General features: G+C 45.9%; 1 protein-coding gene and 1 non-coding gene across 3 annotated transcripts in view; both read left to right on the plus strand.

Moving 5' to 3' along the window:
- Positions 1-21,884, plus strand: part of slc9a7 (solute carrier family 9 member 7) — a 158,985-nt gene that overhangs the window by 130,333 nt on the left and 6,768 nt on the right. For both annotated transcript variants that reach the window (XM_038817802.1, XM_038817803.1), the window contains 2 exons: positions 5,678-5,760; positions 21,196-21,301. In XM_038817802.1, coding sequence (XP_038673730.1) covers positions 5,678-5,760; positions 21,196-21,301 — 189 coding nt within the window. The remainder of the gene's footprint in view (positions 1-5,677; positions 5,761-21,195; positions 21,302-21,884) is intronic.
- trnad-guc lies at positions 15,256-15,327 on the plus strand. Its single transcript has one exon. It is a non-coding gene; the product is annotated as a tRNA-Asp (tRNA).

Here is a 21,884-nt window from a genome sequence, read left to right on the forward strand (position 1 = left end):
CTAATACCTCCTCCTTATCAATTTTAAATACTCCTAGTGTCTGATTACGTCCTCTTGCTTCTTGCTTTGTAAAGACAGGTGCAAAGTATTCATTTAATACCTCGTGTATTCCCTTTGCCTCCATGCATAAATCCTCTTTTGGTCCCTAATCGGTCACTATATCACCATTTTGCTGTTCGTTTGCCTGTAGCAGACTTTGGGATTCCCTTTTATGTTGGCTGCCAGTCTCTTTTCACCCTCTCTCTTTGATTTTTCACTTCCCCTCTGAATCTTCTATATTCTGCCTGGTTCTCAATTGTATTCACCAATTGGCAGCACAGTTAGAAAGGGAACACTTTGATGGGCGAGATGTAACCTTATTATGGCTGTGAGTTAGAAAGAACTAGACCCTAATGGAACAGATTTTTATTGCAAACTGCTTTGATATCCCTTTTATTGGGTGTGGTAAGGCACGAATATTCCCCCTGTACGGAATTGAACACCGTGTGTGGGGACATTTTCGTTTTATCTGAATACTTTTCTAAGATACACATATATATTTTAAAATATTTTATTCAGGCATTTTCATAAAAAACAAACCAAAGGAGAAGTAAAATCATACAACATTATAAATAATCAACACTCATTCTCCTCCTCGCCCGCCCCTTTTGCTGACACCTCAATCCTCCGCAAAGAGGTCAATGAATGGTTTCCACCTCCGGGTGAATCCATCAACCGACCCCCTCAAGACGAACTTGACCTTCTCCAGCCTCGGGAATTCTGCCAGGTCACTCGCCCACGCCCCGCTTTCGGGGGCCTCCGAGTCCCTCAGCCAGATCCGTCAATCCCTCCAAGCTCTAAGCGCCATTACCAATGGCTCTACAGCCAAGGCAAAAAGCAACGGGGAGAGCGGGCACTCCTACCACATCCTTCATTGCAGCTCAAAATATCCCGAGCTCACCCGGTTTGTCCGCACACCTGTGACTGGTGCCCTGTACAGCAACCGGACCCAACCCGCCCCAGTACCTCAATTCCCGTACCAGCCTCCCCGAACAGGCGCCGGAATATGGCGACTAGGGGCTTTTCACAGTAACTTCATTTGAAGCCTACTCGTGACAATAAGCGATTTTTATTTCATTTTCATTTATACTACCAATCTCTCTCTCTCTTTCCCCCCCCCCCAATAATCAACATCCTGCTCCAACAGCTCCTTTCTTCTTGACCCAATGCTAGTTTGTGGAACCATCCACCAGTTACACCAGAGTTATACCTTCTGGCTCTTCTACGTCTCTTTCCATCCAAAAATCGCCCCTCAGACAGAGAAAGGACTGAAAAATGCCACCTTGAGCGAGAGCTACCCAATGCGCCACCGCTCACTTCACAGCCGCCACTGGAATTCCACCCTTTTCCACTGGAATTCCACCCTTTTCCACTGGAATTCCACCCTTTTCCACTGCAATTCCACCCTTTTCCACTGGAATTCCACCCTTTTCCACTGGAATTCCACCCTTTTCCACTGGAATTCCACCCTTTCCCACTGCAATTCCACCCTTTCCCACTGCAATTCCACCCTTTTCTAAGAAATATTAAACAAAGGAATCCAGAGCAGCCTGGCAACATAATGAATAATTCAGCTTGAGTTGGATTTGAATCTTTAATAACCCATAAGGAAGCTGTCATTAACCAAGATGAATTTATTTACAAATTTACGAGTTCATGCTTAACATAGCATCTCACTCCCAGTATGGACCTCGCTGGGAGGCGAAGTCTCACCCTGAGTTGGGCCTCCTTTTATTCTACTCATAACCAGCCCCGGGTGGTTGGTTTCAACCCCCTTCATGGGAACTCTTACTTCCACGAGTCCTACAGGGGAGCATTAAAAATAGTTTTCTCCCGTGGTCGTTGTGGGGTTTTATTTTTTTTTATAAATGTTTTTATTCAGTTTTCATATTTTATATTGAACAAATTACAAATTGTTAGGAGAAAGAAAAAAAAAACAAACACGCAAAAATTAACATACATATTTACAGGTAAGCATCTTCGTAGTAGTAACTGCGCCCCCCCCCCCCCCCCCCCCCCCCCCCCCCCCCCCCCCCCCCCTCAACATGTTTACTTGTGGGGTTTTATAACAGAATCCCTGGAACCATTCTTGTAAACCTCTTTGGCACTTTGTTCAATGCGTTCACATCATTCCTATAGTGTAACGCACTGAACTGTGCACAATACTTCAGCTGAGAACTCATTAGTATCTTGTATAAGTTCAGCGCATCCTCCTTGCTCTTGTACTCTATGACTATTAATAAAGCCCTGAATACTACTGCTTTATTTGGGCGATCAAACCGCTTGATGCCTGGATTCATGTTGCCATTTCTAATCATTTACCAGGATGGCAGAACTGAAGGGGGCAGGAAGTGGCTAAACCATAAGTTAAATACAACCCAAATTAAATCTCACTTGGGTCTACTTCGGGTTGTCTGAGAAGTGCCACCAATTGTGTTGGAAAACAGACTTTGACACATTTCCTGCGCAACTGGGGCACTTCCATAATTTATTTGGACGTCAGGATAGGGAAGTCTTTCTTCCTTTCCTTCAAATACAAGTTCAAAGGAAATTGATTTTAATAATAGATGACGAAGCAAGTTTAAAATTCTACCTCTGACTTCCAGCAGCGCTGTAAATATTCCAGATATTCCCCTGCGATGGAACTAAATGAGTGGCAGTAATGTGAAGTCAATCCATTCTTATAGTTGCGGTTTTGAAGACGTGTGTGGGCAAATGGAGTACGAATTCTGAGCTAGTTAATTGCTGTTTAGTGAATTGTTCATACAGGCTGAGCATCCCTTATCAGAAATTCCAAAACCAAAAAATTCCAAAATCCGCACATTTCCCGAGTGCCGACGTCCCCAGCAACACGCGCCGCACGTGAGCAGTTCCCAACACGCGCCGCGTATACGCACTTCCCAATGGTGACGACGGTGGGACTGGAGGATCCTGCCACCAGCCAATGGTGGGCCGCCTCTACCACCACAAAACACACACCACGGGGACGGCGGAAAACCCCGCCCATGGAGTCAGCCTCCACATTTACACTAACAAAACTCAGCTGCCCTTCTCCAAACACCACAGTCACCTGCTTTATTCTTCTTGGGCAGTTCCTCGCGTTCAAGGGGGATTTACTTCCACACTTAAAAACGTTCTTGCCTCTGCACAGTCTAATCTCTTGTGTAACATCCGGTCTTTGCATCAACTTCAGTTTCCTGTGGCTAAATATTTGAAACACTTGAAGCCATTGTTTTACTGCCCCGTCACATTTTCCATACCCTTGCTGCCCACCCATTCTTGCCGTGTAAAATCCCAACTCTGGCAAAGCTCTGCTGGGCCACATCCTGGTCTCCACCAGACCCCAGTCAGCTTGGCCTTGCTGACCGACATAGGATTCCAGTTCACCAACATTTGTCCAGTCAGAAACATTAATTCACTGCACGACCTCTTCCCTCATTAGCTCGATACCCCACAAGCCCTACATTTCTCCCAAGTGTTCTGCTTAGACCCGGGTTTCTTGTGCCCCTTCCCCCTCCCCACCCTTACTTTGCCCCACCACTGACAGCCATTTCTTCAGCTATCTACATGCTCCTGATTATCTTCCTAATACCTTATAGAATCAGAAAATGTTTGTATTTCGTGCAAAAGGCGGACATTTGGCCTACTGTGTCTGTGCTGTCGCTCTACAAGAGCTACCACGTAGTTCCACTCCCATTTTTTCTTCGTACTCCAGGAAATATTTTCTCTTCCGTCAATTATCCAGTTTTGCTTTTGTCAGTCACGTTACATTGGTGTTCTCGATTCTCCCACCAATTGGAACAGTTTCTCCCTGTCCAGACCCCTCATGATTTGACCACCTCTATCAAATTTTCTGTTCATCGTCTCGTCTGGGGAACTGCCCCAGTTTCTCCAATATATCTATGCATGTGGGAGGCAGTGGCGTAGTGATCTTGTCACTGGATTAGTGAACCAGAGACCCAGAGTAATGCTTTGGAGACCCAGGTTCGAATCCCGCCATGGCAGATGGTGAAATTTGAATTTAATAAAAATCTGGAATTAAAAGTCTAATGAAGGCCATGAAACCATTGTCAAAAATAAAAATCTGGTTCACTAATGTTCTTTAGGGAAGGAAATCTGCCGTCCTTACCTGGTCTGGCCCACATGTGACTCCAGACCCACAGCAATGTGGTTGACTCTCAACTGCCCCCTCAAGGGCAGTTAGGGATGGGCAATAAATGCTGGCACAGCCTCCGACTCCCAGGTCCCATGAACGGGAAAAAAAAATGTAGCTGGAACCACTCATCCTAGAACTATTCTTGTGAATGCACCCCTCTGATGCCTTTGCATCTTTCCTAAACTGGAATGTTTGCTCCATTATTGCTCACGGTGACCCCGCCAATTGTTGCCCCACTGATGCCACTTGATCCCCTTGACGGTGTTCATTCTTTATTTCTTCCCTCTTGCACCCATTCCTGTTACCCCGTCTGGAACAGCTTGTAATGTCCCTGCTTCATTCCAAAACCATTCCTTCAAACCTCCTCAGTGGGAGGAGCATGTGGTATTGTCAGAACTGTAAGATCTGCAAGGGTGAATGAAGTGTCTAGAGTAGGCACTGGAGGGAGCTACAGTTACAACTATATAAGGCAGTGATGCTAAGCATTGTGAGAGTGTGTATGCAGTAGTTAGCTGGAGAGAGTCAGTAGTACAGATAGTGTAAGTAGATAGGGGCAGCACAGTAGCATGGTGGTTAGCATAAATGCTTCACAGCTCCAGGGTTCCAGGTTCGATTCCCGGCTGGGTCACTGTCTGTGCGGAGTCTGCACGTCCTCCCCGTGTGTGCGTGGGTTTCCTCCGGGTGCTCCGGTTTCCTCCCACAGTCCAAAGATGTGCGGGTTAGGTGGATTGGCCATGCTAAATTGCCCATAGTGTCCTATAAAGTAAGGTTAAGGGGGGGATTGTTGGGTTACGGGTATAGGGTGGATACGTGGGTTTGAGTAGGGTGATCATTGCTCGGCACAACATCGAGGGCCGAAGGGCCTGTTCTGTGTTGTACTGTTCTATGTTCTAAGTGAGAGCAGATCATAGTTGATATCAGTAGTGAGATTAACTGTAGATGAGTGCAGTTTAAATGTTATTAATCAACTGTGCATTCTTTAGGAGTACCTGTCGAATCCAAGTTAGTAATGTTAATAAATGTATAGCTTTGTTTAAGTTTAAGCTATTCTGTTGTCTCTGTGAACACCACGCCAACTATCCTGAAATAAGCAACACAAAGAACACCACAGGGCATCCACGGTATGATACACTTTGGCTGGCCGTCAAATTATTTCAAAAGGCAGCTCTTGTGAAATCCCAAAGGATTGTTTTTCTATCCACGTCTGGCAGGATTTTCTGACCTTTCCTGTCCTGCCAAAAGTGACGACCAGCCCCCTCCCCCGCCCCGCCGGGTTCCCCGATGATGGAAAAGGCGAGCCATGCAAGATGCCGCAGTGGGATCTTCCGGCCTTGCCGTCGGCCAATGGCGAGTTACCTCTGCTGCCGGGAAAGAGGTCGCGGGGGGAAAATCCCGCACGTTGTCAATTTAACAGTGCAGATCTCACTTTAATGTGTCGGTATTTAACCTTAGTGAAAATGTATTGTTGTTCCCTTCCTCTAGGACATTGCACACCCTGAAAGGACCAGCAGAACGAAGCAGGAAAGTGCATGGCTGTTCAGGCTGTGGTACAGCTTTGATCACAAGTATCCTTTTCATTAGCAATAAAATGGCCTCTTTGTCAGAATACCACAGCCTTCTCTCCGTTTCAGTTGGAGTGTTTTGTGCCTCACGATTTAGGATAATGTTGACCTAATTCTTACTGCGAGATTGATGGGCTTGAAAGGTAGCTTTGAATAATGATTTGTTATTTGTTGTCTGTATGGAGGCTGCTTGAAAATCTGAAACTGCCGACCTAATTACTGATCGCTCTGGTCTCCAAAGCTCCTAGTGGCATGCGTACAACAAAGCAGAGCTGAGGTAATGTACGAGGAGAAGAATAGCTGCTTTTGTATTGTTTGTGTTTGTTGGGGGAAGCGTGGGGCAATGGGACGTTATCTGTGGGCGCCGGTTGTTTGGGGCTGAATCTTGTAGATGGGGTCAGTATTGTGAGGTGTTACTCGATTCTGTTTTGGGAGTATTTAGGGTGAACTTTCCCTCCGGAGGTGGACATTTCGTCACCTTTGGGTGGAATGAATTTGAGGCCGGATATCCTTTTTCTTCTGTTCTGTTCTATAAGAAACCTAAAATGGGTGGCAACATCTCATTCCGTATGTAACAAAACCCTGAAGCTTCAGTACAAAATGAGATATTGTTTTGAGATTGCATTAACTTGGAGGTAACTGTGAGAAAAAACAATTCAATCTCAATGTTTTCTAACCGGTCAAAATCATCAAAAGCTCTGAACCTTCTCAATCTGCAGTTAAGGAAGTTGATGCTGCTAAACCTACTGGGCAGGATTTCTTTTGCTGATTTAGTTTTCTTCTCTTTTCACTCTCTGTCGCTGTGTCTGTCCCCCCCCCCCCCTCACTCACTCTCCCTCTCTCTCCTCCCCCCCCCCTCGCTCGCTCTCCCTCTCTCTCTTCCCCCCCCCCCCCGCTCACTCTCCCTCTCTCCCCGCCTTGCTCGCTCTCCCTCTCCCCCCTCGCTTGCTCTCCCTCTCTCCCCCTCGCTCTCTCTTTCTCTCCCCCTTGCTCTGACTGTCTCTCCCTCTCGCTGGGTGTCTCTCTCTCCCCCTCTCTCTCTCGCTGGGTGTCTCTCTCACTGTCTCACCTAACCTACACCCTTTCAATTTACTGCTGCCCAAGTACCTGTCTAAGAGTCGCTTAAATGTCCCTAATGACTCTGACTCCACCACCTCTGCTGGCAGTGCATTCCATGCACCCACCACTCTCTGTGTAAAGAACTGACCTCTGACATCTCCCCTATACCTTCCTCCAATCACCCTCCAATCACCTTAAAAGTATGTCACCTCATGACAGCTATTTCCACCTAACTTTTCAAGTTGCTAGCAATAATGCGGAGAAGCTGCCATTGGAGCCGGTGGCTTCAACATCGCTTTTCCCGCCCACTGCGATACTCTAACAGAAAAATAGAAAAACTTTGCCCTTGATTGCTGTCAATTAAAAATGCAGATTATGAACCCTTTGAGAGGACCCATCAAAATAAATGCCTGACCAAAGTTTGCCTCTTCTATGGAGCCATCTCTTGCCCCAGACCTCTCCCTTACTGAATTTTCTCAACATTAACTTGCTTAATGCCACCTCGTAAGCCCCTAAAAACCCTCTAAATTAACTTTCAAGAAATTCCCTGGTTTTGCTTCCCACTTTCATGGCCCTCTTGTGTTTGCCCACCTGCTCGACTGAAAATCCTGCAACGCCCTGACCTTGGCATTTTGAAAGAAGCCAACACTCTTCCCGATTCCCTGCAAAATAGCCACTGGCTGGATCAGAAGCTGGACTTCAGCCTGCGTCGCTCAGCAGCCATCTTCTTGCTATCCCGCCTCCATTTGATCTTTATAGGTCTTTAGTCAAGCACACCACTCGTGCTTGCTGAATCATTCTGGCTCGGCAAGTGTTAGTGTCATTGTCCCACTTTCTGCATCTTTGAATAGCTTGTTTCATAACGGGGCAAGAAACTCAATGAACATGATTCACACCTCCTGCAAACCCCTCCTGCAACCCCCCTGCAACCGCCTCCTTCCAACCCACATCCTCCACCTGTAGCAGAAGCTGAACCGCAGAGTCAGCTAAAATGTAACAAACACTAAATATCTCTGGGACGAGCAGTTTGAACCACTTTGTTATTTCTCACCGGTGTACAAATCTGCAAACCATTTAGGAATAAAAAGAAAGCAAAAAAAATCCTCACCCACACAAGGTAAAACCAAACCCTAACTCCCCTTGCACACTTCATTTGCAAATTCTTTTTTTTTAAAGGAATATATGAATTCGTGACCGGATAAGCACCCACCTCCACACTTTATTCTTTCAACCGCTTGCTGGTTCTGCACGCTTGGTTTCCAGTGAGTGGTTGATGTTTGTCCTGAAAATCAGGTTAGCTGATTTTTACCCTTTCTTTTTCAAGCTCGTGGCGTATTGGCTGCACAGATGTTTAATTCCTTCTCGGTTTCAAGAATTTGAATCGGAAACCGAGGTACCTCACCTGGGATTGAGTCAGGAAGGAGCGATCATCCCGTCTGCCAGCCCAGCAAGCATTCATCCTTAAAGAGAGGGTCTTCCTCAGCACTGTTCCCTATTAGCAGCACCATACCACTGAATTTATCCCTGAAATATAGCCATTGTCAATTGAGCATGCACCTCTAATGGCTTTAGCCATCCTACACATGGCCTAAAGTCTCTTCTAATTTGGTCCCATGCTCTGTCTGTAATATGCTTCCTTGTGGTTGCTCGTTGCTATGTGGTGTTACTTCCTCTTTTCCTCACTGCCTTGCATTCGCTACCTCTTGGTAATTATTCTCTTGCTTTCTGCGTCCTGTTTCCCCCGCCTCTCAGTCATTCGGTTTGTATTGTAGACTCTGTACAAGTGGAACATTGGTACATTTCATGCATCCACCTTCGTATCCTATGGATATTTTTGTGAGGGTCACAAAGAATCCAGTACGGGTTTTTTCTTTTTTTTAAATATAAATTTAGAGTATCCAATTAATTTTTTTCCAATTGGGGCAATTTATCGTGGCCAATCCGCCTACTCTGCACATCTTTGGGTTGTGGGAGTGAGACCCACCCAGACACGGGGAGAACGTGCAAACTCCACACGGACAGTGACCCAGAGCCAGGATCCGAACCCAGGTCCTCAGCGCCGTGAGGCAGCAATGCTAACCACTGTGCTGCCCTCCAGCACGGGTTTGTAGAACCAGACAGAAAGTAACTTTATTTACAACAATATGGACACAGGAGCAGTAGTTCACTACTGGTTCCCTCTCCAGCCGATATCACACTCGCCAGCTCTATTTAGACAGCTGCACTGCTAATGATTGTCCCATCCTCCTGCCTCATTGAAAGAGCTCGTATTCCTCAAGAAACTCGGGGTAACCAGTTGTCCCCAACCAATAGAATACAGGCAGCACTACAAATATCTAAATTTAAACCAACCCAAATAATATCCATATCGTAGTTATGCATAAATATTTACAAACAATTGATCTAATCTGCTGTATCGTATCTCAAACGTTTAAATGTGTAATTCTGATGAGTGGAAATTTTCCCCCAATTAAGTATTGGGAAGCCACGGTCGCTGGGCCAAAATCCTGGAACTCTCTCCCTAGCAGCACTATGGGTGTGCCTACACCATATGGACCGCAGCAGTTCAAGGAGGCAGCTCACCACCACCTTCTCGGGGGGGGGGGGGGGGGGGGCAATTAGGAATGAGCAATGAATGCTGGCCTCGCCTGCAAAGCCCACATTCCTGGACTGATGTTTTTTTTTTAAAAGAGTGAAAGAAAAGCCTCGGGGCCTAGGGAGGGAATTCTCGAGCTTCGGCTCAAGGCTTCCCAAACCAAGGTGAGTGATTAAAATTGGGGATGTTCAATAGGCCAGATCTAGAGGAGCCGACTCGGTCTCTGTCCCTGGTTTGAATTGATATTTCATTCTGAGATACCGCATTATCATTATCTCCTCCTCCTCCGCTCTCTTTCCCCCTCCCCACCTTCGTTATATTGCCCGGCTCTCACCTCGCAACATCTCTTTAACCTCTCTTTCAGCCCCACGGCCTCCTGGACCTCTGCACTCCTCAGGATCTGGCCTATGAACATTCCAAACATTAACCACTCACCACTGTCGACCCTGCACAATCTTAAATTCTAGCATTCCCTCCCTACATCTCTCTGCGTCTTTTTCTTTCCTCTTTTAGGTTGCTCCTGGAAGCCCACCGCTTCGGCCAAGTTTTTGACCATCTTCCTTTGTGACTACTCGGTGTCAAATTTTATTGTATTATGTTTCTTTGGAGTGCCTTGGGGGCGTTTTATTATATCAAAGGTGCCAGATAAATACTAGATTGTCATTGCTGTTTTCCCTGAAAATGTCCTTTCGTGTCTGATTGGGGCACGGGGCACCACAGTGGTTTGGATGCTGCAGTAGATTAAACGTGAAGCTATTATTTTTTTGCAAAAATGGATTATGTATCACCAGCAGTGCAGATGTATGAGTAATTTCCTGTGCTTCAGATCTGTATCTGTTTTTCTCGCGTATCGTGTAAGCTGAAGCTGATGTATTGAATTAAGATGGCAGATATTTTGAATGCTGCTTTGGCATCAGGGCTCTATCAATATTTGTCGTCCTCTGCACTGCCGTGTCTTGAATTTCACCAGGATATTCAAGTTCCTTCCTCTTCCATTTGTTTGCACAATAAGCGTTGCTCAGTTGAGGAGGCCCGATGTAGGTTAGCTTTCAGCATTTATTTACTCTGTCATGCGATGTGGACATCACCGGCAAGGCCAGCATTTGTTGCCAATCCCTTATTGCCCTAGTAGCTAACCTGCCCGTTTCAGAGGCAGGTAACAGACAACCACATTGCTGTGGGTCTGGAGTCTGTGTAGGCCAGGCCAGGTAAGGATGGCAGATTTCTTCCCCTAATGGAAATGAGTGAGCCAGATGGGGTTTTATGACAATGGACAACAATGTCACGGAGACCAGCTTTTAATTCCAAATGTTATCAATTGAATTCAAATCACACCAGCTGCCATGGTGGGATTTGAGACCATGTCCCCAGGACATTTAGCCTGGGCCTCCAGATTACTAATCCAGTGACATTACCATGACACCATTGTCTCCCCCGGTCAAATAAAGAGCATTGTCCATCAATGTTACTTCACAATCACCGGGGATTGTGATCGGGAAAAGAAATAATCTGGGCTCCTCCAGAAGTTTAGTATCAATAAGGAAGTCAGTAACTCGATCTGTGGGTATATATTCCACAGTCACATCACACAACACTTTGATTTGACGTATCAGAGCACCATTGTGTTGTCCCAGTGTGCCATCCACTATCGGCTGACGTTATCCATGAAGGTCACGACTGCTACCTCACAGTGCCGAGGACCCGGGTTCGATCCTGATCATTGTCCGGATGGAGTTTGCACATTCTCTCCGTGTCTGTGTGGGTCTCACCCAAAGACGTGCAGGGTAGGTGAATTGACCATGCTATCTTGCCCCTTAATTGGAATTAAAAAGATATACTCGATCCATAAAGGTCCCGCCTTCTCAACCTTTCCCCTTGGCTGAGGTGTGATGACCCTCTAGTTAAATCATCGCAAATCAGCTCTCTCTCAAAAAAGGGAGAGCAGCCTATGGTCCTCGGGAACTATGGCAACTTTCATTTTTACTCTCGTATGCAATTTGTTAAAACATCAAAAAAAAAATCAAATGATTACTAAATCTTCAGCTAATTTTAATATCTTCATTTTTTTAAATAAGTTCAGAGTACCCAATTCACTTTTTCCAATTAAAGGGCAATTTAGCGCGGCCAATCCACCTACCCTGCACATCTTTGGGTTGTGGGGGCGAAACCCACACAAACGCGGGGGAGAATGTGCAAACTCCACACGGACAGTGACCCAGAGCCGGGATCGAACCTGGGACCTCGAGGCCGTGTGAGGCAGCAGGGCTAACTCTATCTTTGTTTACTTCTCTCTCTTTTTTTCTTAAAAATAAGTTTGTTTGATCTAATGAGTTCTGACTTGATGCTTAGACTGTGCACCAGAACACGCAAACTCTTCCCCTAACTGGCTCAATCCTCATGGTGAATAAATTGAAGGAAAAAGCTTTCATCAGAGAACATTCAAATTGCTCTCTGACCTCCACAGGTAATTCATTTTAAAAAAGAAGCCCATCCCAGGCGTGTTACATAATAGTGACCCTATGCATTCCATAGATAACGTGCTTTGTTGTTGGTACCATTGTATTCTGTAGGTTTTCTGACGACCTTATTAAAGGTTTATGGGCATTTTAAAACAAATATTTGCCTATCTCTTAAAAGAGCTGACCCGCCTACTATTAGTTGCCTTAATTGTAACTTGTCCGAGGCCTGCAGTATTGTAAAACTCCAATTGACCATTTGATTTCCCGACAGATTTATTGGCACCATATTTCTAGTTGAGATGGAATGGTCTGATTATGCTCTTATCCAAGGTTTTGAGCATTTTAAAAAGCTGCATCGCGGTTTTCCCTCTCAGACCCCCGGGTTGCCTTTCCTCCCGTCAGACGGTCTGTCATCACATCTTAGTTATCCTTATAATATAACAGTCCGAATCGCCAGAGCTACTTCTGCCTTTCCAATAAATTGCCTTTTGAAGATGTGCTGCAGATAATATTATACATGCCGAGTGGGCTCCAAATGAATTGTTAATCCATATTTTTAAAATTAGTTCTCCTGTTGAAGTGAGTTTGGGGGTCATGGCCTTTTCTACAGTAGCATTTTTAGTTTTAGGTGATTTAAGTTTTGACAACCTGAAATTCACTCTATGAACCCATCTGCCAGACTACCTTTGCCAACCTGATTCACCCCATCTTCATGCAGGTTGAAGTCGCCCGTGATTATTGTGGTTAGGCCATTAATTACCCACAGATTGGTAATGTTTAACCTTTTATTGTCCATGAAATAAAACTTAAAAATGGGCAATTAAAATCGAGGATTTGCAAGAGATATGCAGATACCTCGGAGACTTGTAATGCTGCAGGACGTTATGGAGATGAGGAGGCTATGGAGAAATTTGAAAGCAAGGATGAGATTGCAAATTGCGGTGTTGTTTAAGCGGGAGTCAGTGTAGTTCAGTTTACAGAGGCCAAGGGCAGCATGGTGGCGCAGTGGTTAGCTCTGGGACGACAGCGCTCAGGACCCAGGTTCGATCCCGGCCCTGGGTCACTGTCCTTGTGGCGTTTACTCATTCTCCCCGTGTCTGCGTGGGTTTCACCCCCACAGCCCAAAATATGTGCAGATTAGGTGGATTGGCCATGCTAAATTGCCCCTTAATTGAAAAAAAAATAATTGAGTACTATAAATTTTTTAAAAATAGGTTTCAGAGGCCAGCCAGAAGTGTGTTGGACTCGTTGAGACTGAGGGAGGCATGGTGGCACAGTGGTTAGCACTGCTGCCTCACTGCGCCAAGGACCCAGGTTCGATCCCGGCCCCCAGTCACTGTTCGTGTGGAGTTTGCCCATTCTCCCTGTGTCTATGTGGGTTTCACCCCCACAACCCAAAGTTGTGAGGATAGGTGGATTGGCCACACTAAAATTGCCCCTTAATTGGAACAAAATTGAATTGGGTACATTTAAATTTATTTTTTAAAAAGGATTGTTAAGACTGGAGGTGACAAGGGCACGAATGAGGGTTTAAATTGTGGCACAGTGGGACAGTGGTTAGCACTGCTGCCTTACAGCACTTGGGACCTGGGTTCAATTCCGATCTCTGGTGACTTTGTGAAGTTTGCACTTTCTGTTTGTGTTTGTGTGGGTTTCCTTCGGGTGCGGTTGTTTCCTGTCACAGTTCAAAAATGCGCCGTTAAGGTGGATTGGCCACGCGGAATTGCCCCTTAGTGTTCCAAGATTCGGTGGGGTTGCAGGGATAGGGCAGGGGAGCGGGCTCTTTCAGAGGGTCGATGCAGACTCGATGGGCCGAATGGCCGCCTTCTGCACTGCAGGGATTCTATAGAAATGTGCTCTGCAACTCAAACAGCAATATGGTTAAGACCAAAATTAGATTTTTTATTTTTGGTGCTGTTGATTGAGGGATGGATATTGGGTCACAACTCCTCCAGTGTCATGGGATCTTTTACATCAGGGGTGGGCAAACTTTTCTGTGCAAGGGCCACATTCAGAAATTCACAATTTTAAAGGGCCGCATAGTATATTAAGTAAAATAATTAATATTTAAAATAGCCAAAATAAAAGGTTTTTAAAGAAAAAAAAAGCAATTAATTTTTATTAATTAATATTTTAAAGTAGAAACTTTACATGAAACACATTTATTTGAAAAACAAAGTAACTCAGTTTAAAGAAAAAAAAGCAATTAATTTTTATTAATTAATATTTTAAAGTAGAAACTTCACATGAAACACATGTTGTGCCGAGCAATGATCACCCTACTCAAGTCAACGTATCCACCCTATACCAGTAACCCAACAACCCCCCCCCCCCCCCCATTAACCTTAATTTAAAAAAAAAAATTTTTTTTTTTTAAATGACTTGATCTTGGTGGGCCGCATAAAGACCTTTGGCGGGCCGCATGCGGCCCACGGGCCGTAGTTTGCCCACCCCTGTTTTACATCCACCTCGGTACTGCAGCGCTCCCTCGGTACTGCAGTGGGGGATCATGATTGTTGTGCTTCTGTTTTTGGAATAGGCTATGTGTCCAACTGAGTGTGCTCCATAATTCAGTAGGATCAGAGCTGATTATCCAGAATCCAATACCTGCAGAGCAGAAGGAGGCCAATTGGCCCATCGAGACTGCATCTTAAAAGGAATGTTGATTGCGTGCCTCCCGTTGATTGTACTGCGCAGTATGTTCTGGTGTTCTGAGCAAAGCCGCACACCTACGCACCTTAGAGGGAGCGTTGCTCTTCGTAGTCAGTTCCTGCTATCTCACATGTTGTAACGCTAATACACTTTAATTAAAATTTTAAACGTTGGCTGTAATCCAGTAAGGCAACATATTGACCGTTCCAGCCAATTTTGTTTCCCCTCTAATTGCTTCACCTGGATTTTAATTTGATTGCTTTTTGAAAAGAGTCCATTTCTCGGTTTTCGGGTGTGTCGGAGATTCTATCCTTCTGGGGTGGTGAAGAAAAGCCGCCCCTCTGCTGGATTAAATAGGAATCAGACCTTGCAGTAAAGGACATTTGCACGTGGTGTGACTTGAGCACCAGCTATTTCCTATTAAAATACCAGCTCTGCTTGTGTTGGCCGGCATGAAGAAGGAGGCAACCATTGCGAACATTAAACTGTTTGCTCTTTCCAGAAACACCAGAGTTCAAGTCCAATTTATGTCTTGTTTTTGGCAAATATTTGGGGATTAGTGAAGATGTTACATGATTCTCCTGGGCCCTCCCTGACCCTATTTTGAAATGATTCTACGTTCTGGTTTATGTTTTGGCATGTTACAAAACCTGCCAAAGTAACCCCATAAGGTGAAAAGCAATAATAACTTAACGTAGGTGGTAGAATAGTTTGTAATCCGAGCACTGCAGATCCTCGTTAGTATAGTGGTTAGTATCCCCGCCTGTCACGCGGGAGACCGGGGTTCAATTCCCTGACGGGGAATTCACAGCACCAGGGTCCCAGGTTCGATTCCCGGCTTGGGTCACTGTCTGTGCGGAGTCTGCAAGTTCTCCTCGTGTCTGCGTGTGTTTCCTCCGGGTGCTCCGGTTTCCTCCCACAAGTCCCGAAAGATGTGCTGTTGGGTCATTTGGACATTCTGAATTTTCCCTCCGTGTACCCGAACAGGTGCCGGCATGTGGTGATTAGGGTCTTTTCACGGTAACCTCATCGCAGTGTTAATGTAAGACCACATGTGACAATAAAGATTACTATTATCACAAAGATTAGTGAACAACACTTTACGTAGCACCCTGTAATGCAATTTCACACCTCCACTTCTCGCACTTTCTCCCCCGCCCCCCCCAAAAAAAACCAGTTGCTTCACAGGAGCATCATTGACAAAATATGACATGTCCTGCTTAAGGAAATACTAGATCAGATGACCGAAAGTTTGGTTGAAACTGTGGTTTAGGGTAGTCAAATCTAGATGTAACAAATGATAAGATTATGACTGTCCGAGATTATGACTGTCCAACAATGTGAGGCAAAAACGTTTGCTGTTTCTCTGGGGGACTTTTGAGAAGCTGAATTTATGCCTGGTGAGGAGAGGTGTCAGGAATCGCTCTTTCCTTCTCACTCCTTGATTGATCATAACAGGGTTTACGTTTATGTGCTGATTACGAAGAACTCAATCCAACAGGTTTTCTTGAGTTTAAACACGAGTCCTTATTGTGCTAAAAAGCCCACTTCGGTAAATGTGTAAAAATATTCAAAAAGGTAAACGCGTGTCAGGTCCGTGGATAAGGGAGTAGGGTGACATCTGGGTGGGTGGTAGATAGATCGAGTGGTGAAATTGGATCACGGGGGATTTGGGTGAGAGGTTTGGGTGGTGGTTGCGTGAGGGGCCTAGTCAGGCCTGGGGAGGTTGGTGGGATGTGGTGAGTAGTTGGGTGGTGGGGCGAGTCAGAGGGTCAAAGGTCAGAAAGGCATGGGTAGTCGGGTGTTGGGGGTGAGTCAAATCGGGTTTGAGGGGATTGGGGTCAGGGCTGTTGGGTGGTGGGGGTATTCAAAGGATCAGGGGGTGGGGCGGGTCAAGGCGAAAGTTGGGTGGGTCAGTGTAGAATGATGGGGGGGGGGGGGGGGGGGGTCAGTTCAGTTATCTAGGAATTATTAAATTAGGATTTTTCTGTCTAACATTCCCTGGGTAACCATTCCAGGAACTAAGTCAAAATTGTCTGAAGTTGGGGAGCAATGGAATTGCCTTCAAACTTCTAGGCAATTCCCAGAGTGGTGGTGTTGAGATCCCCGAAGGGTTCCTTTGTGCATCTTGATGGGTACATCCAAATCTCCAGCTATCCAGAGGCTGCAAGATCTGGGCTGATATATCAGAAGGGCGGAACCATTGAATCATAGAATGTACAGTGCAGAAGGAGGCCATGTGACCCGGGTCTGCACCGGCCCTTGGAAAGAGCACCCTACTTAAGCTCACACCTCCATCCCCGTAACCCAGAAACCCCACCTAACCTTATTGGACAGTAAGGGCAATTTAACATGGCCAATCCACCTAACCTGCACATCTTTGGACTGTGGGAGGAAACCATAGCACCTGGAGGAAACCCACACACACACTGGGAGAACGTGCAAACTCCGCACAGACAGTGACCCGAGCCGGGAATCGAACCTGGGACCCTGAAGCTGTGAAGCAACCGTGCTAACCACTGTGCTGCCATGTCGCCCAAACCATAGATCATCATCTAAAAGCAATTTGAAAAGAAGTGCTGAGAGCTGCAAGGGTAATCGCAAATTTAAAGGAAGTTAAATTTTCAACTTGCTTCTGTTCCAAGTTCCCATTGGCACAGCTGCTTCGCAGATGTTTATCCTCATTGAATTGAAGGGTCATGTGGGAACTTTTTGGGATTGCTTTCAAAAGAAGCATCATTCGTTCTTGGAACAATGACTTGAATATGATTCAGTCGACTATCCAACATGCTGAAACTTTACAAGCAGGGTGTTGTTTCTGAATGGCTTTGTAGATTCAAGTAAAGCTAATATTCACTGGTTACTGCTAGCCAGTGGGATGAGTAACTGAGTGATTTTATTTTCTGTGCTTATGGAAAATAGTGGCCTCTCTTGAAACCATCGGATTCTGTTCCTTTGTGTTTTTTTTAATAAATTTAGATTAGCCAATTATTTTTTCCAATTAAGGGGCAATTTAGCGTGGCCAATCCACCTACTCTGCACATTTTTGGGTTGTGGGGGCGAAACCCACGCAGACACTGGGAGAACGTGCAAACTCCACACGGACAGTGACCCAGAGCCGGGATCGAACCTGGGACCTCAGCGCCGTGAGGCGGTTGTGCTAACCACTAGGCCACCGTGCTGCCCTTGTTCCTTCATGTTCGTGGAAAGTATTTATTTTGGTCAGCAAGCTAGTTCCTCGTTAAATATTGTCATCAACCTACTCAACATAAACATTGTTGAGATGGTGCACAAAGTAAACTGCCACTAACCAGTCTGAGGTTGGGGAGCAACCAGTGGAGTCTCTGAGTTTAATTTTGTCTATAACTGCTTCTGCTCACCTCAGCTACGTTGGCCCCCAGCTCAATCATTGCCTTGATTTGAAAATTCTCCATCCTCCTGTTCAAATCCCTTCATGGTCTCACCCTTCCCTACCTGCGTGACCTCCTCCAGATCTCTGTGCTCCTCCTGGTGCGTCCCCCACACCCTGTTAATCTCTTCTTTTTGTATTTAACGGGGGGGGGGGGGGGGGGGGGGGTTGTTCTTTCTTGTTTTTCTTAGTTGTTTTTTTTTGTTAATTTTTCTGTTATTGATATTTTGTCAAAATATGAATTAAAATTATTTTTAAAAAAAGAAAAAGAGAGGAGACTGGCTCAACATTGCCTACTGTTCCGAAGAATGAGGGGCGACCTCATTGAGCAATACAAAATTGGAGCAGAATTTTGGAAGCACAGAGGCCTCAAAAGGTTGCATTTCTTGGTCTACATTAGGATTTGGACTGCAAAGTTTTGGGGCAGCACGGTGGCACAGTAGTTAGCACTGCTGCCTCATGGCACCGAGGTCCCAGGTTCGATCCCGGCTCTGGGTCACTGCTCATGTGGAGTTTGCACATTCTTCCCCCCTGTTTGCGTGGGTTTCGCCCCCACAACCCAAAGATGTGCAGGGCAGGTGGATTGTGCCACGCTAAAATCGACCCTGAATTGGAAAAAATGAATTGGGCACTCTTTTTAAAAAAAATTTTTTTTAAAGTTTTTTTTTAAAAAGAGAGATTTGGATGAGCTCAAGGTTAGGAAGAATGAAAAATGGGAAGGCGGGGGCGGCACGTGGTGCTGTGGTTAGCACTGCTGCCTACGGTGCTGAGGACCCAGGTTTGATCCCGGCCCTGGGTCACTGTCTGTGTGGATTCTCTCCACAACCCAAAAGATGTGCAGGTTTGGTGTATTGGCCACACTAAATTGCCCCTTAGTTGGAAAAAAATAATTGGGTCCGCTAAATCTATCTTTTATTTTTTTTTAAAATATGGGAGAGCAGACAGGAGAGCATTTGAGTAATCATGTTTTGTGGTCACTACCGCGATTGCACTCTGGCGATGAGGAGGCGAGCTGTGATGGATTGGAACTTTGTAAGAGTTGTTGTGTTGAGGGAGGTCAGCAACTCAGCGAGGGCTGTGATTTGAGAGGCCTTGGTGGGCTTATCTGGTGGCGTTGGGATAAAGCCCTTCAATGGGAGTGGGAGGGTTTCAATTAGCCCACTATTGGGTTGGCCACCTAACTGCATCCCCACCACTGGTATCATTGGCGTGGGGGGTACAGATGGGTAGGCAGCGGGCAACAATTGAATTTAGGGCAGCACAGTGGTTAGCACAACTGCCTCACGCTGCTGAAGTCCCAGGTTCGATTCCGGCTCTGGGTCACTGTCTGTATGGAGTTTGCACATTCTCTCTGCGAGTGCGTGGGTTTCGCCTCCACAACCCAAAGATGTGCAGGGTAGGTGGATTGGCCACGCTAAATTGCCCCTTAATTGGGGAAAAAATGAATTGGGTACTCTAAATTAATTTTTTTTCAAACAATTGAATTTAATGTGCCTCTGTCTTCAAACCCACCAGCTGGGGTGCATTAAATCCCCCCCCCCCCCCCCCAATAATTTCTGGCTGCCTACTACAGATCTGGGGCAGATCTCCACAGTGGTCAGCCATGAGCTTCATACTACCCTATCGTTCAGCGAAAGGTATGGTGGTACCTGTTTACAGAACAACTTGAAATGGATAGGGGACTAATCGGAGGACAATAACATATAACTCATCAGTAAAATTAAATCGCAGAGTAATAACTATTGTGAGCCTGCCGGATGAGGTACTGCGTTTACGTTGGTACCAGTAGTATGCCTGACCACTAATTCAAAGCATTTAGAACTGTTTCCCTTAAATCCCGCGAGTGAAGGAAGTGTTGCTGGAGCGCAGTCGGGGGGAGGGTGGGTTGGCGCTGCCAAACTTCTGCGATTACTACTGAGCGGCTAATGTAGCCATGATTAGGAAGTGGGTAGTGGGGGAGAGGTTGGCATGGGAGCAGATGGAGGCGGCGTCATGTAAAGACGCCAATCTGCGAGCATTGGTAACGGCACCTCTGCCGTTCTCGCCGGTCCGATACTCCAGAAGTCCCGGTGGTAGTGGCGGCTCTAAGGATCTGGGGGCAGTGGAGGAGATATAAGAGAGTGGAGGGAGCATCGATTTGGACCCCAATTTATAATAACCACAGGTTTGTACCAGGTAGGCTAGATGGCGGGTTCCGGAGTTGGCAGAGGGCAGGAATTGGAAGGATGGGGGATCTATTTATAGACGGGAGCTTTCCCAGCTTGAAAGCTTTGGAGGATAAATTTAAATTGCCAGCAGGGAATGATTTTAGGTATTTGCAGGTGCGAGACTTCCTGAGAAAACAGGTGCCGGCCTTTCCGCTGCTGCCGCCACGGGGGATACAGGATAGAGTAATTTCCAGTACTTGGGTGGGAAAGGGGAAGGTATCGGATATTTATTAGGAGCTTTCGGAGGCGAAGGAAACTCCAGTGGAGGAGCTTAAGGGCAAGTGGAGGGAGAGATAGAGGCGGATGCCCTAAGTAGGGTTCATACCTCATCATGTGCCAGGCTTAGCCTGACACGATTTAAGATAGTCCACTGGGCACACATGACAGCAACTAGGATGAGTAAGTTCTTCGGGGTTGAGGATAGGTGTGTGAGGTGCGTGGGAAGCCCAGCAAATCATGTCCACATGTTTTGGGCATGCCCGAAGCTGAGAGGGTTTTGGCAGGATTTTGCTCAGGCAATGTCAACGGTGCTAAAAATACGGGTGGTGCCGAGTCTGGAGGTAGCAATCTTTGGAGTGTCGGAAGATCCGGGAGTTCGGGGGGCGAAAGAGGCCGACGTCTTGGTCTTTGTCTCCCTGGTAGCCCGGAGACGGATCTTGTTAATGTGGAGGGACTGGAAGCCCCCGAGTGTAGAGACCTGGGTCAGTGACATGGCTGTGTTTCCCAGTCTCGAGAAAATAAAGTTCGCCGTAAGAGGGTCAATGTTAGGGTTCTCCCGGAGGTGGCAGTCGTTCATCGACTTTCTTGGGGAAAATTAAAATGTCAGCAGATGCAGTATTCCAAAGGGGGGGGGGGGGGGGGGATTGGTGTTTTATGGTTGAGGTGCATGAAGATTGGGCTGGGGGGGGGGGGATGTTTATTTTACCATGTTGATGTCATTGTTTATGTTACTGTTATACATTTTCAAATACCTTAATAAAATATTATTGAAAAAAGAACTGTTTCCCTTTATTGTTTGGCATTTTTAGAATTCTTCCTTAACAGGAAACCTTCCAGTTATCTGAAGCCAATCTTAACACACAGTGGTCCACCCCTCACTGCCACATTGCCCGGCTGGTGTGGTCCCATAGCACGATGCTTGACAAGTCCTCAAGCATATGAAGTAAGTACTGGCCACTAATATTTCACGTTACTCAGTCCAAGGTGTGTGTGTGTGCATTTTGGGTAAATCCTGGCTTTTGTTTGAAAGGATATAAAACTGAAGTCGCCTGAGGTATCAGCAAAATTGGTAGGAAAACCTTAACTATATTTGGGGTTCTGATTTAATTTCAAAAGAGTGTTGCATATCCTTGTTGATTATTCTGCTACAGCGTTGTCCAAAGAAATCCTGGACCTGCCATTTGCACTCATTTTGAAATAGAATTACCTTGCACACAATCCAGGTAAGGGGGTTTCTCAAATTTCAGTGAACAAGTTGGGCAAATATTGATCTTTTTAAAAATAAAGACTGGTTTGGGGTCTGGTTGACGTTTTTAGAATTTTTCGCACATTCAACTTTGAAACCTAAGACTGCTTTAAACCCACCCTCTCAATGTTCTGCAGAATAGAGCCAACCTACTTCTAGACCTTTGCTGGAGCTCTTGTGTAACCTGCGTGCCACAGACTTTACATTCATTTTTATGCCTCACTGCAGATAATAGCTCAGCTGAAAGGGCGAGCAGCTAACAGCATAACAAAGCAACTTG

This window comes from Scyliorhinus canicula, chromosome 14 (assembly GCF_902713615.1).
Source record: "Scyliorhinus canicula chromosome 14, sScyCan1.1, whole genome shotgun sequence".
NCBI classification, from domain to species: Eukaryota; Metazoa; Chordata; class Chondrichthyes; order Carcharhiniformes; family Scyliorhinidae; genus Scyliorhinus; species Scyliorhinus canicula.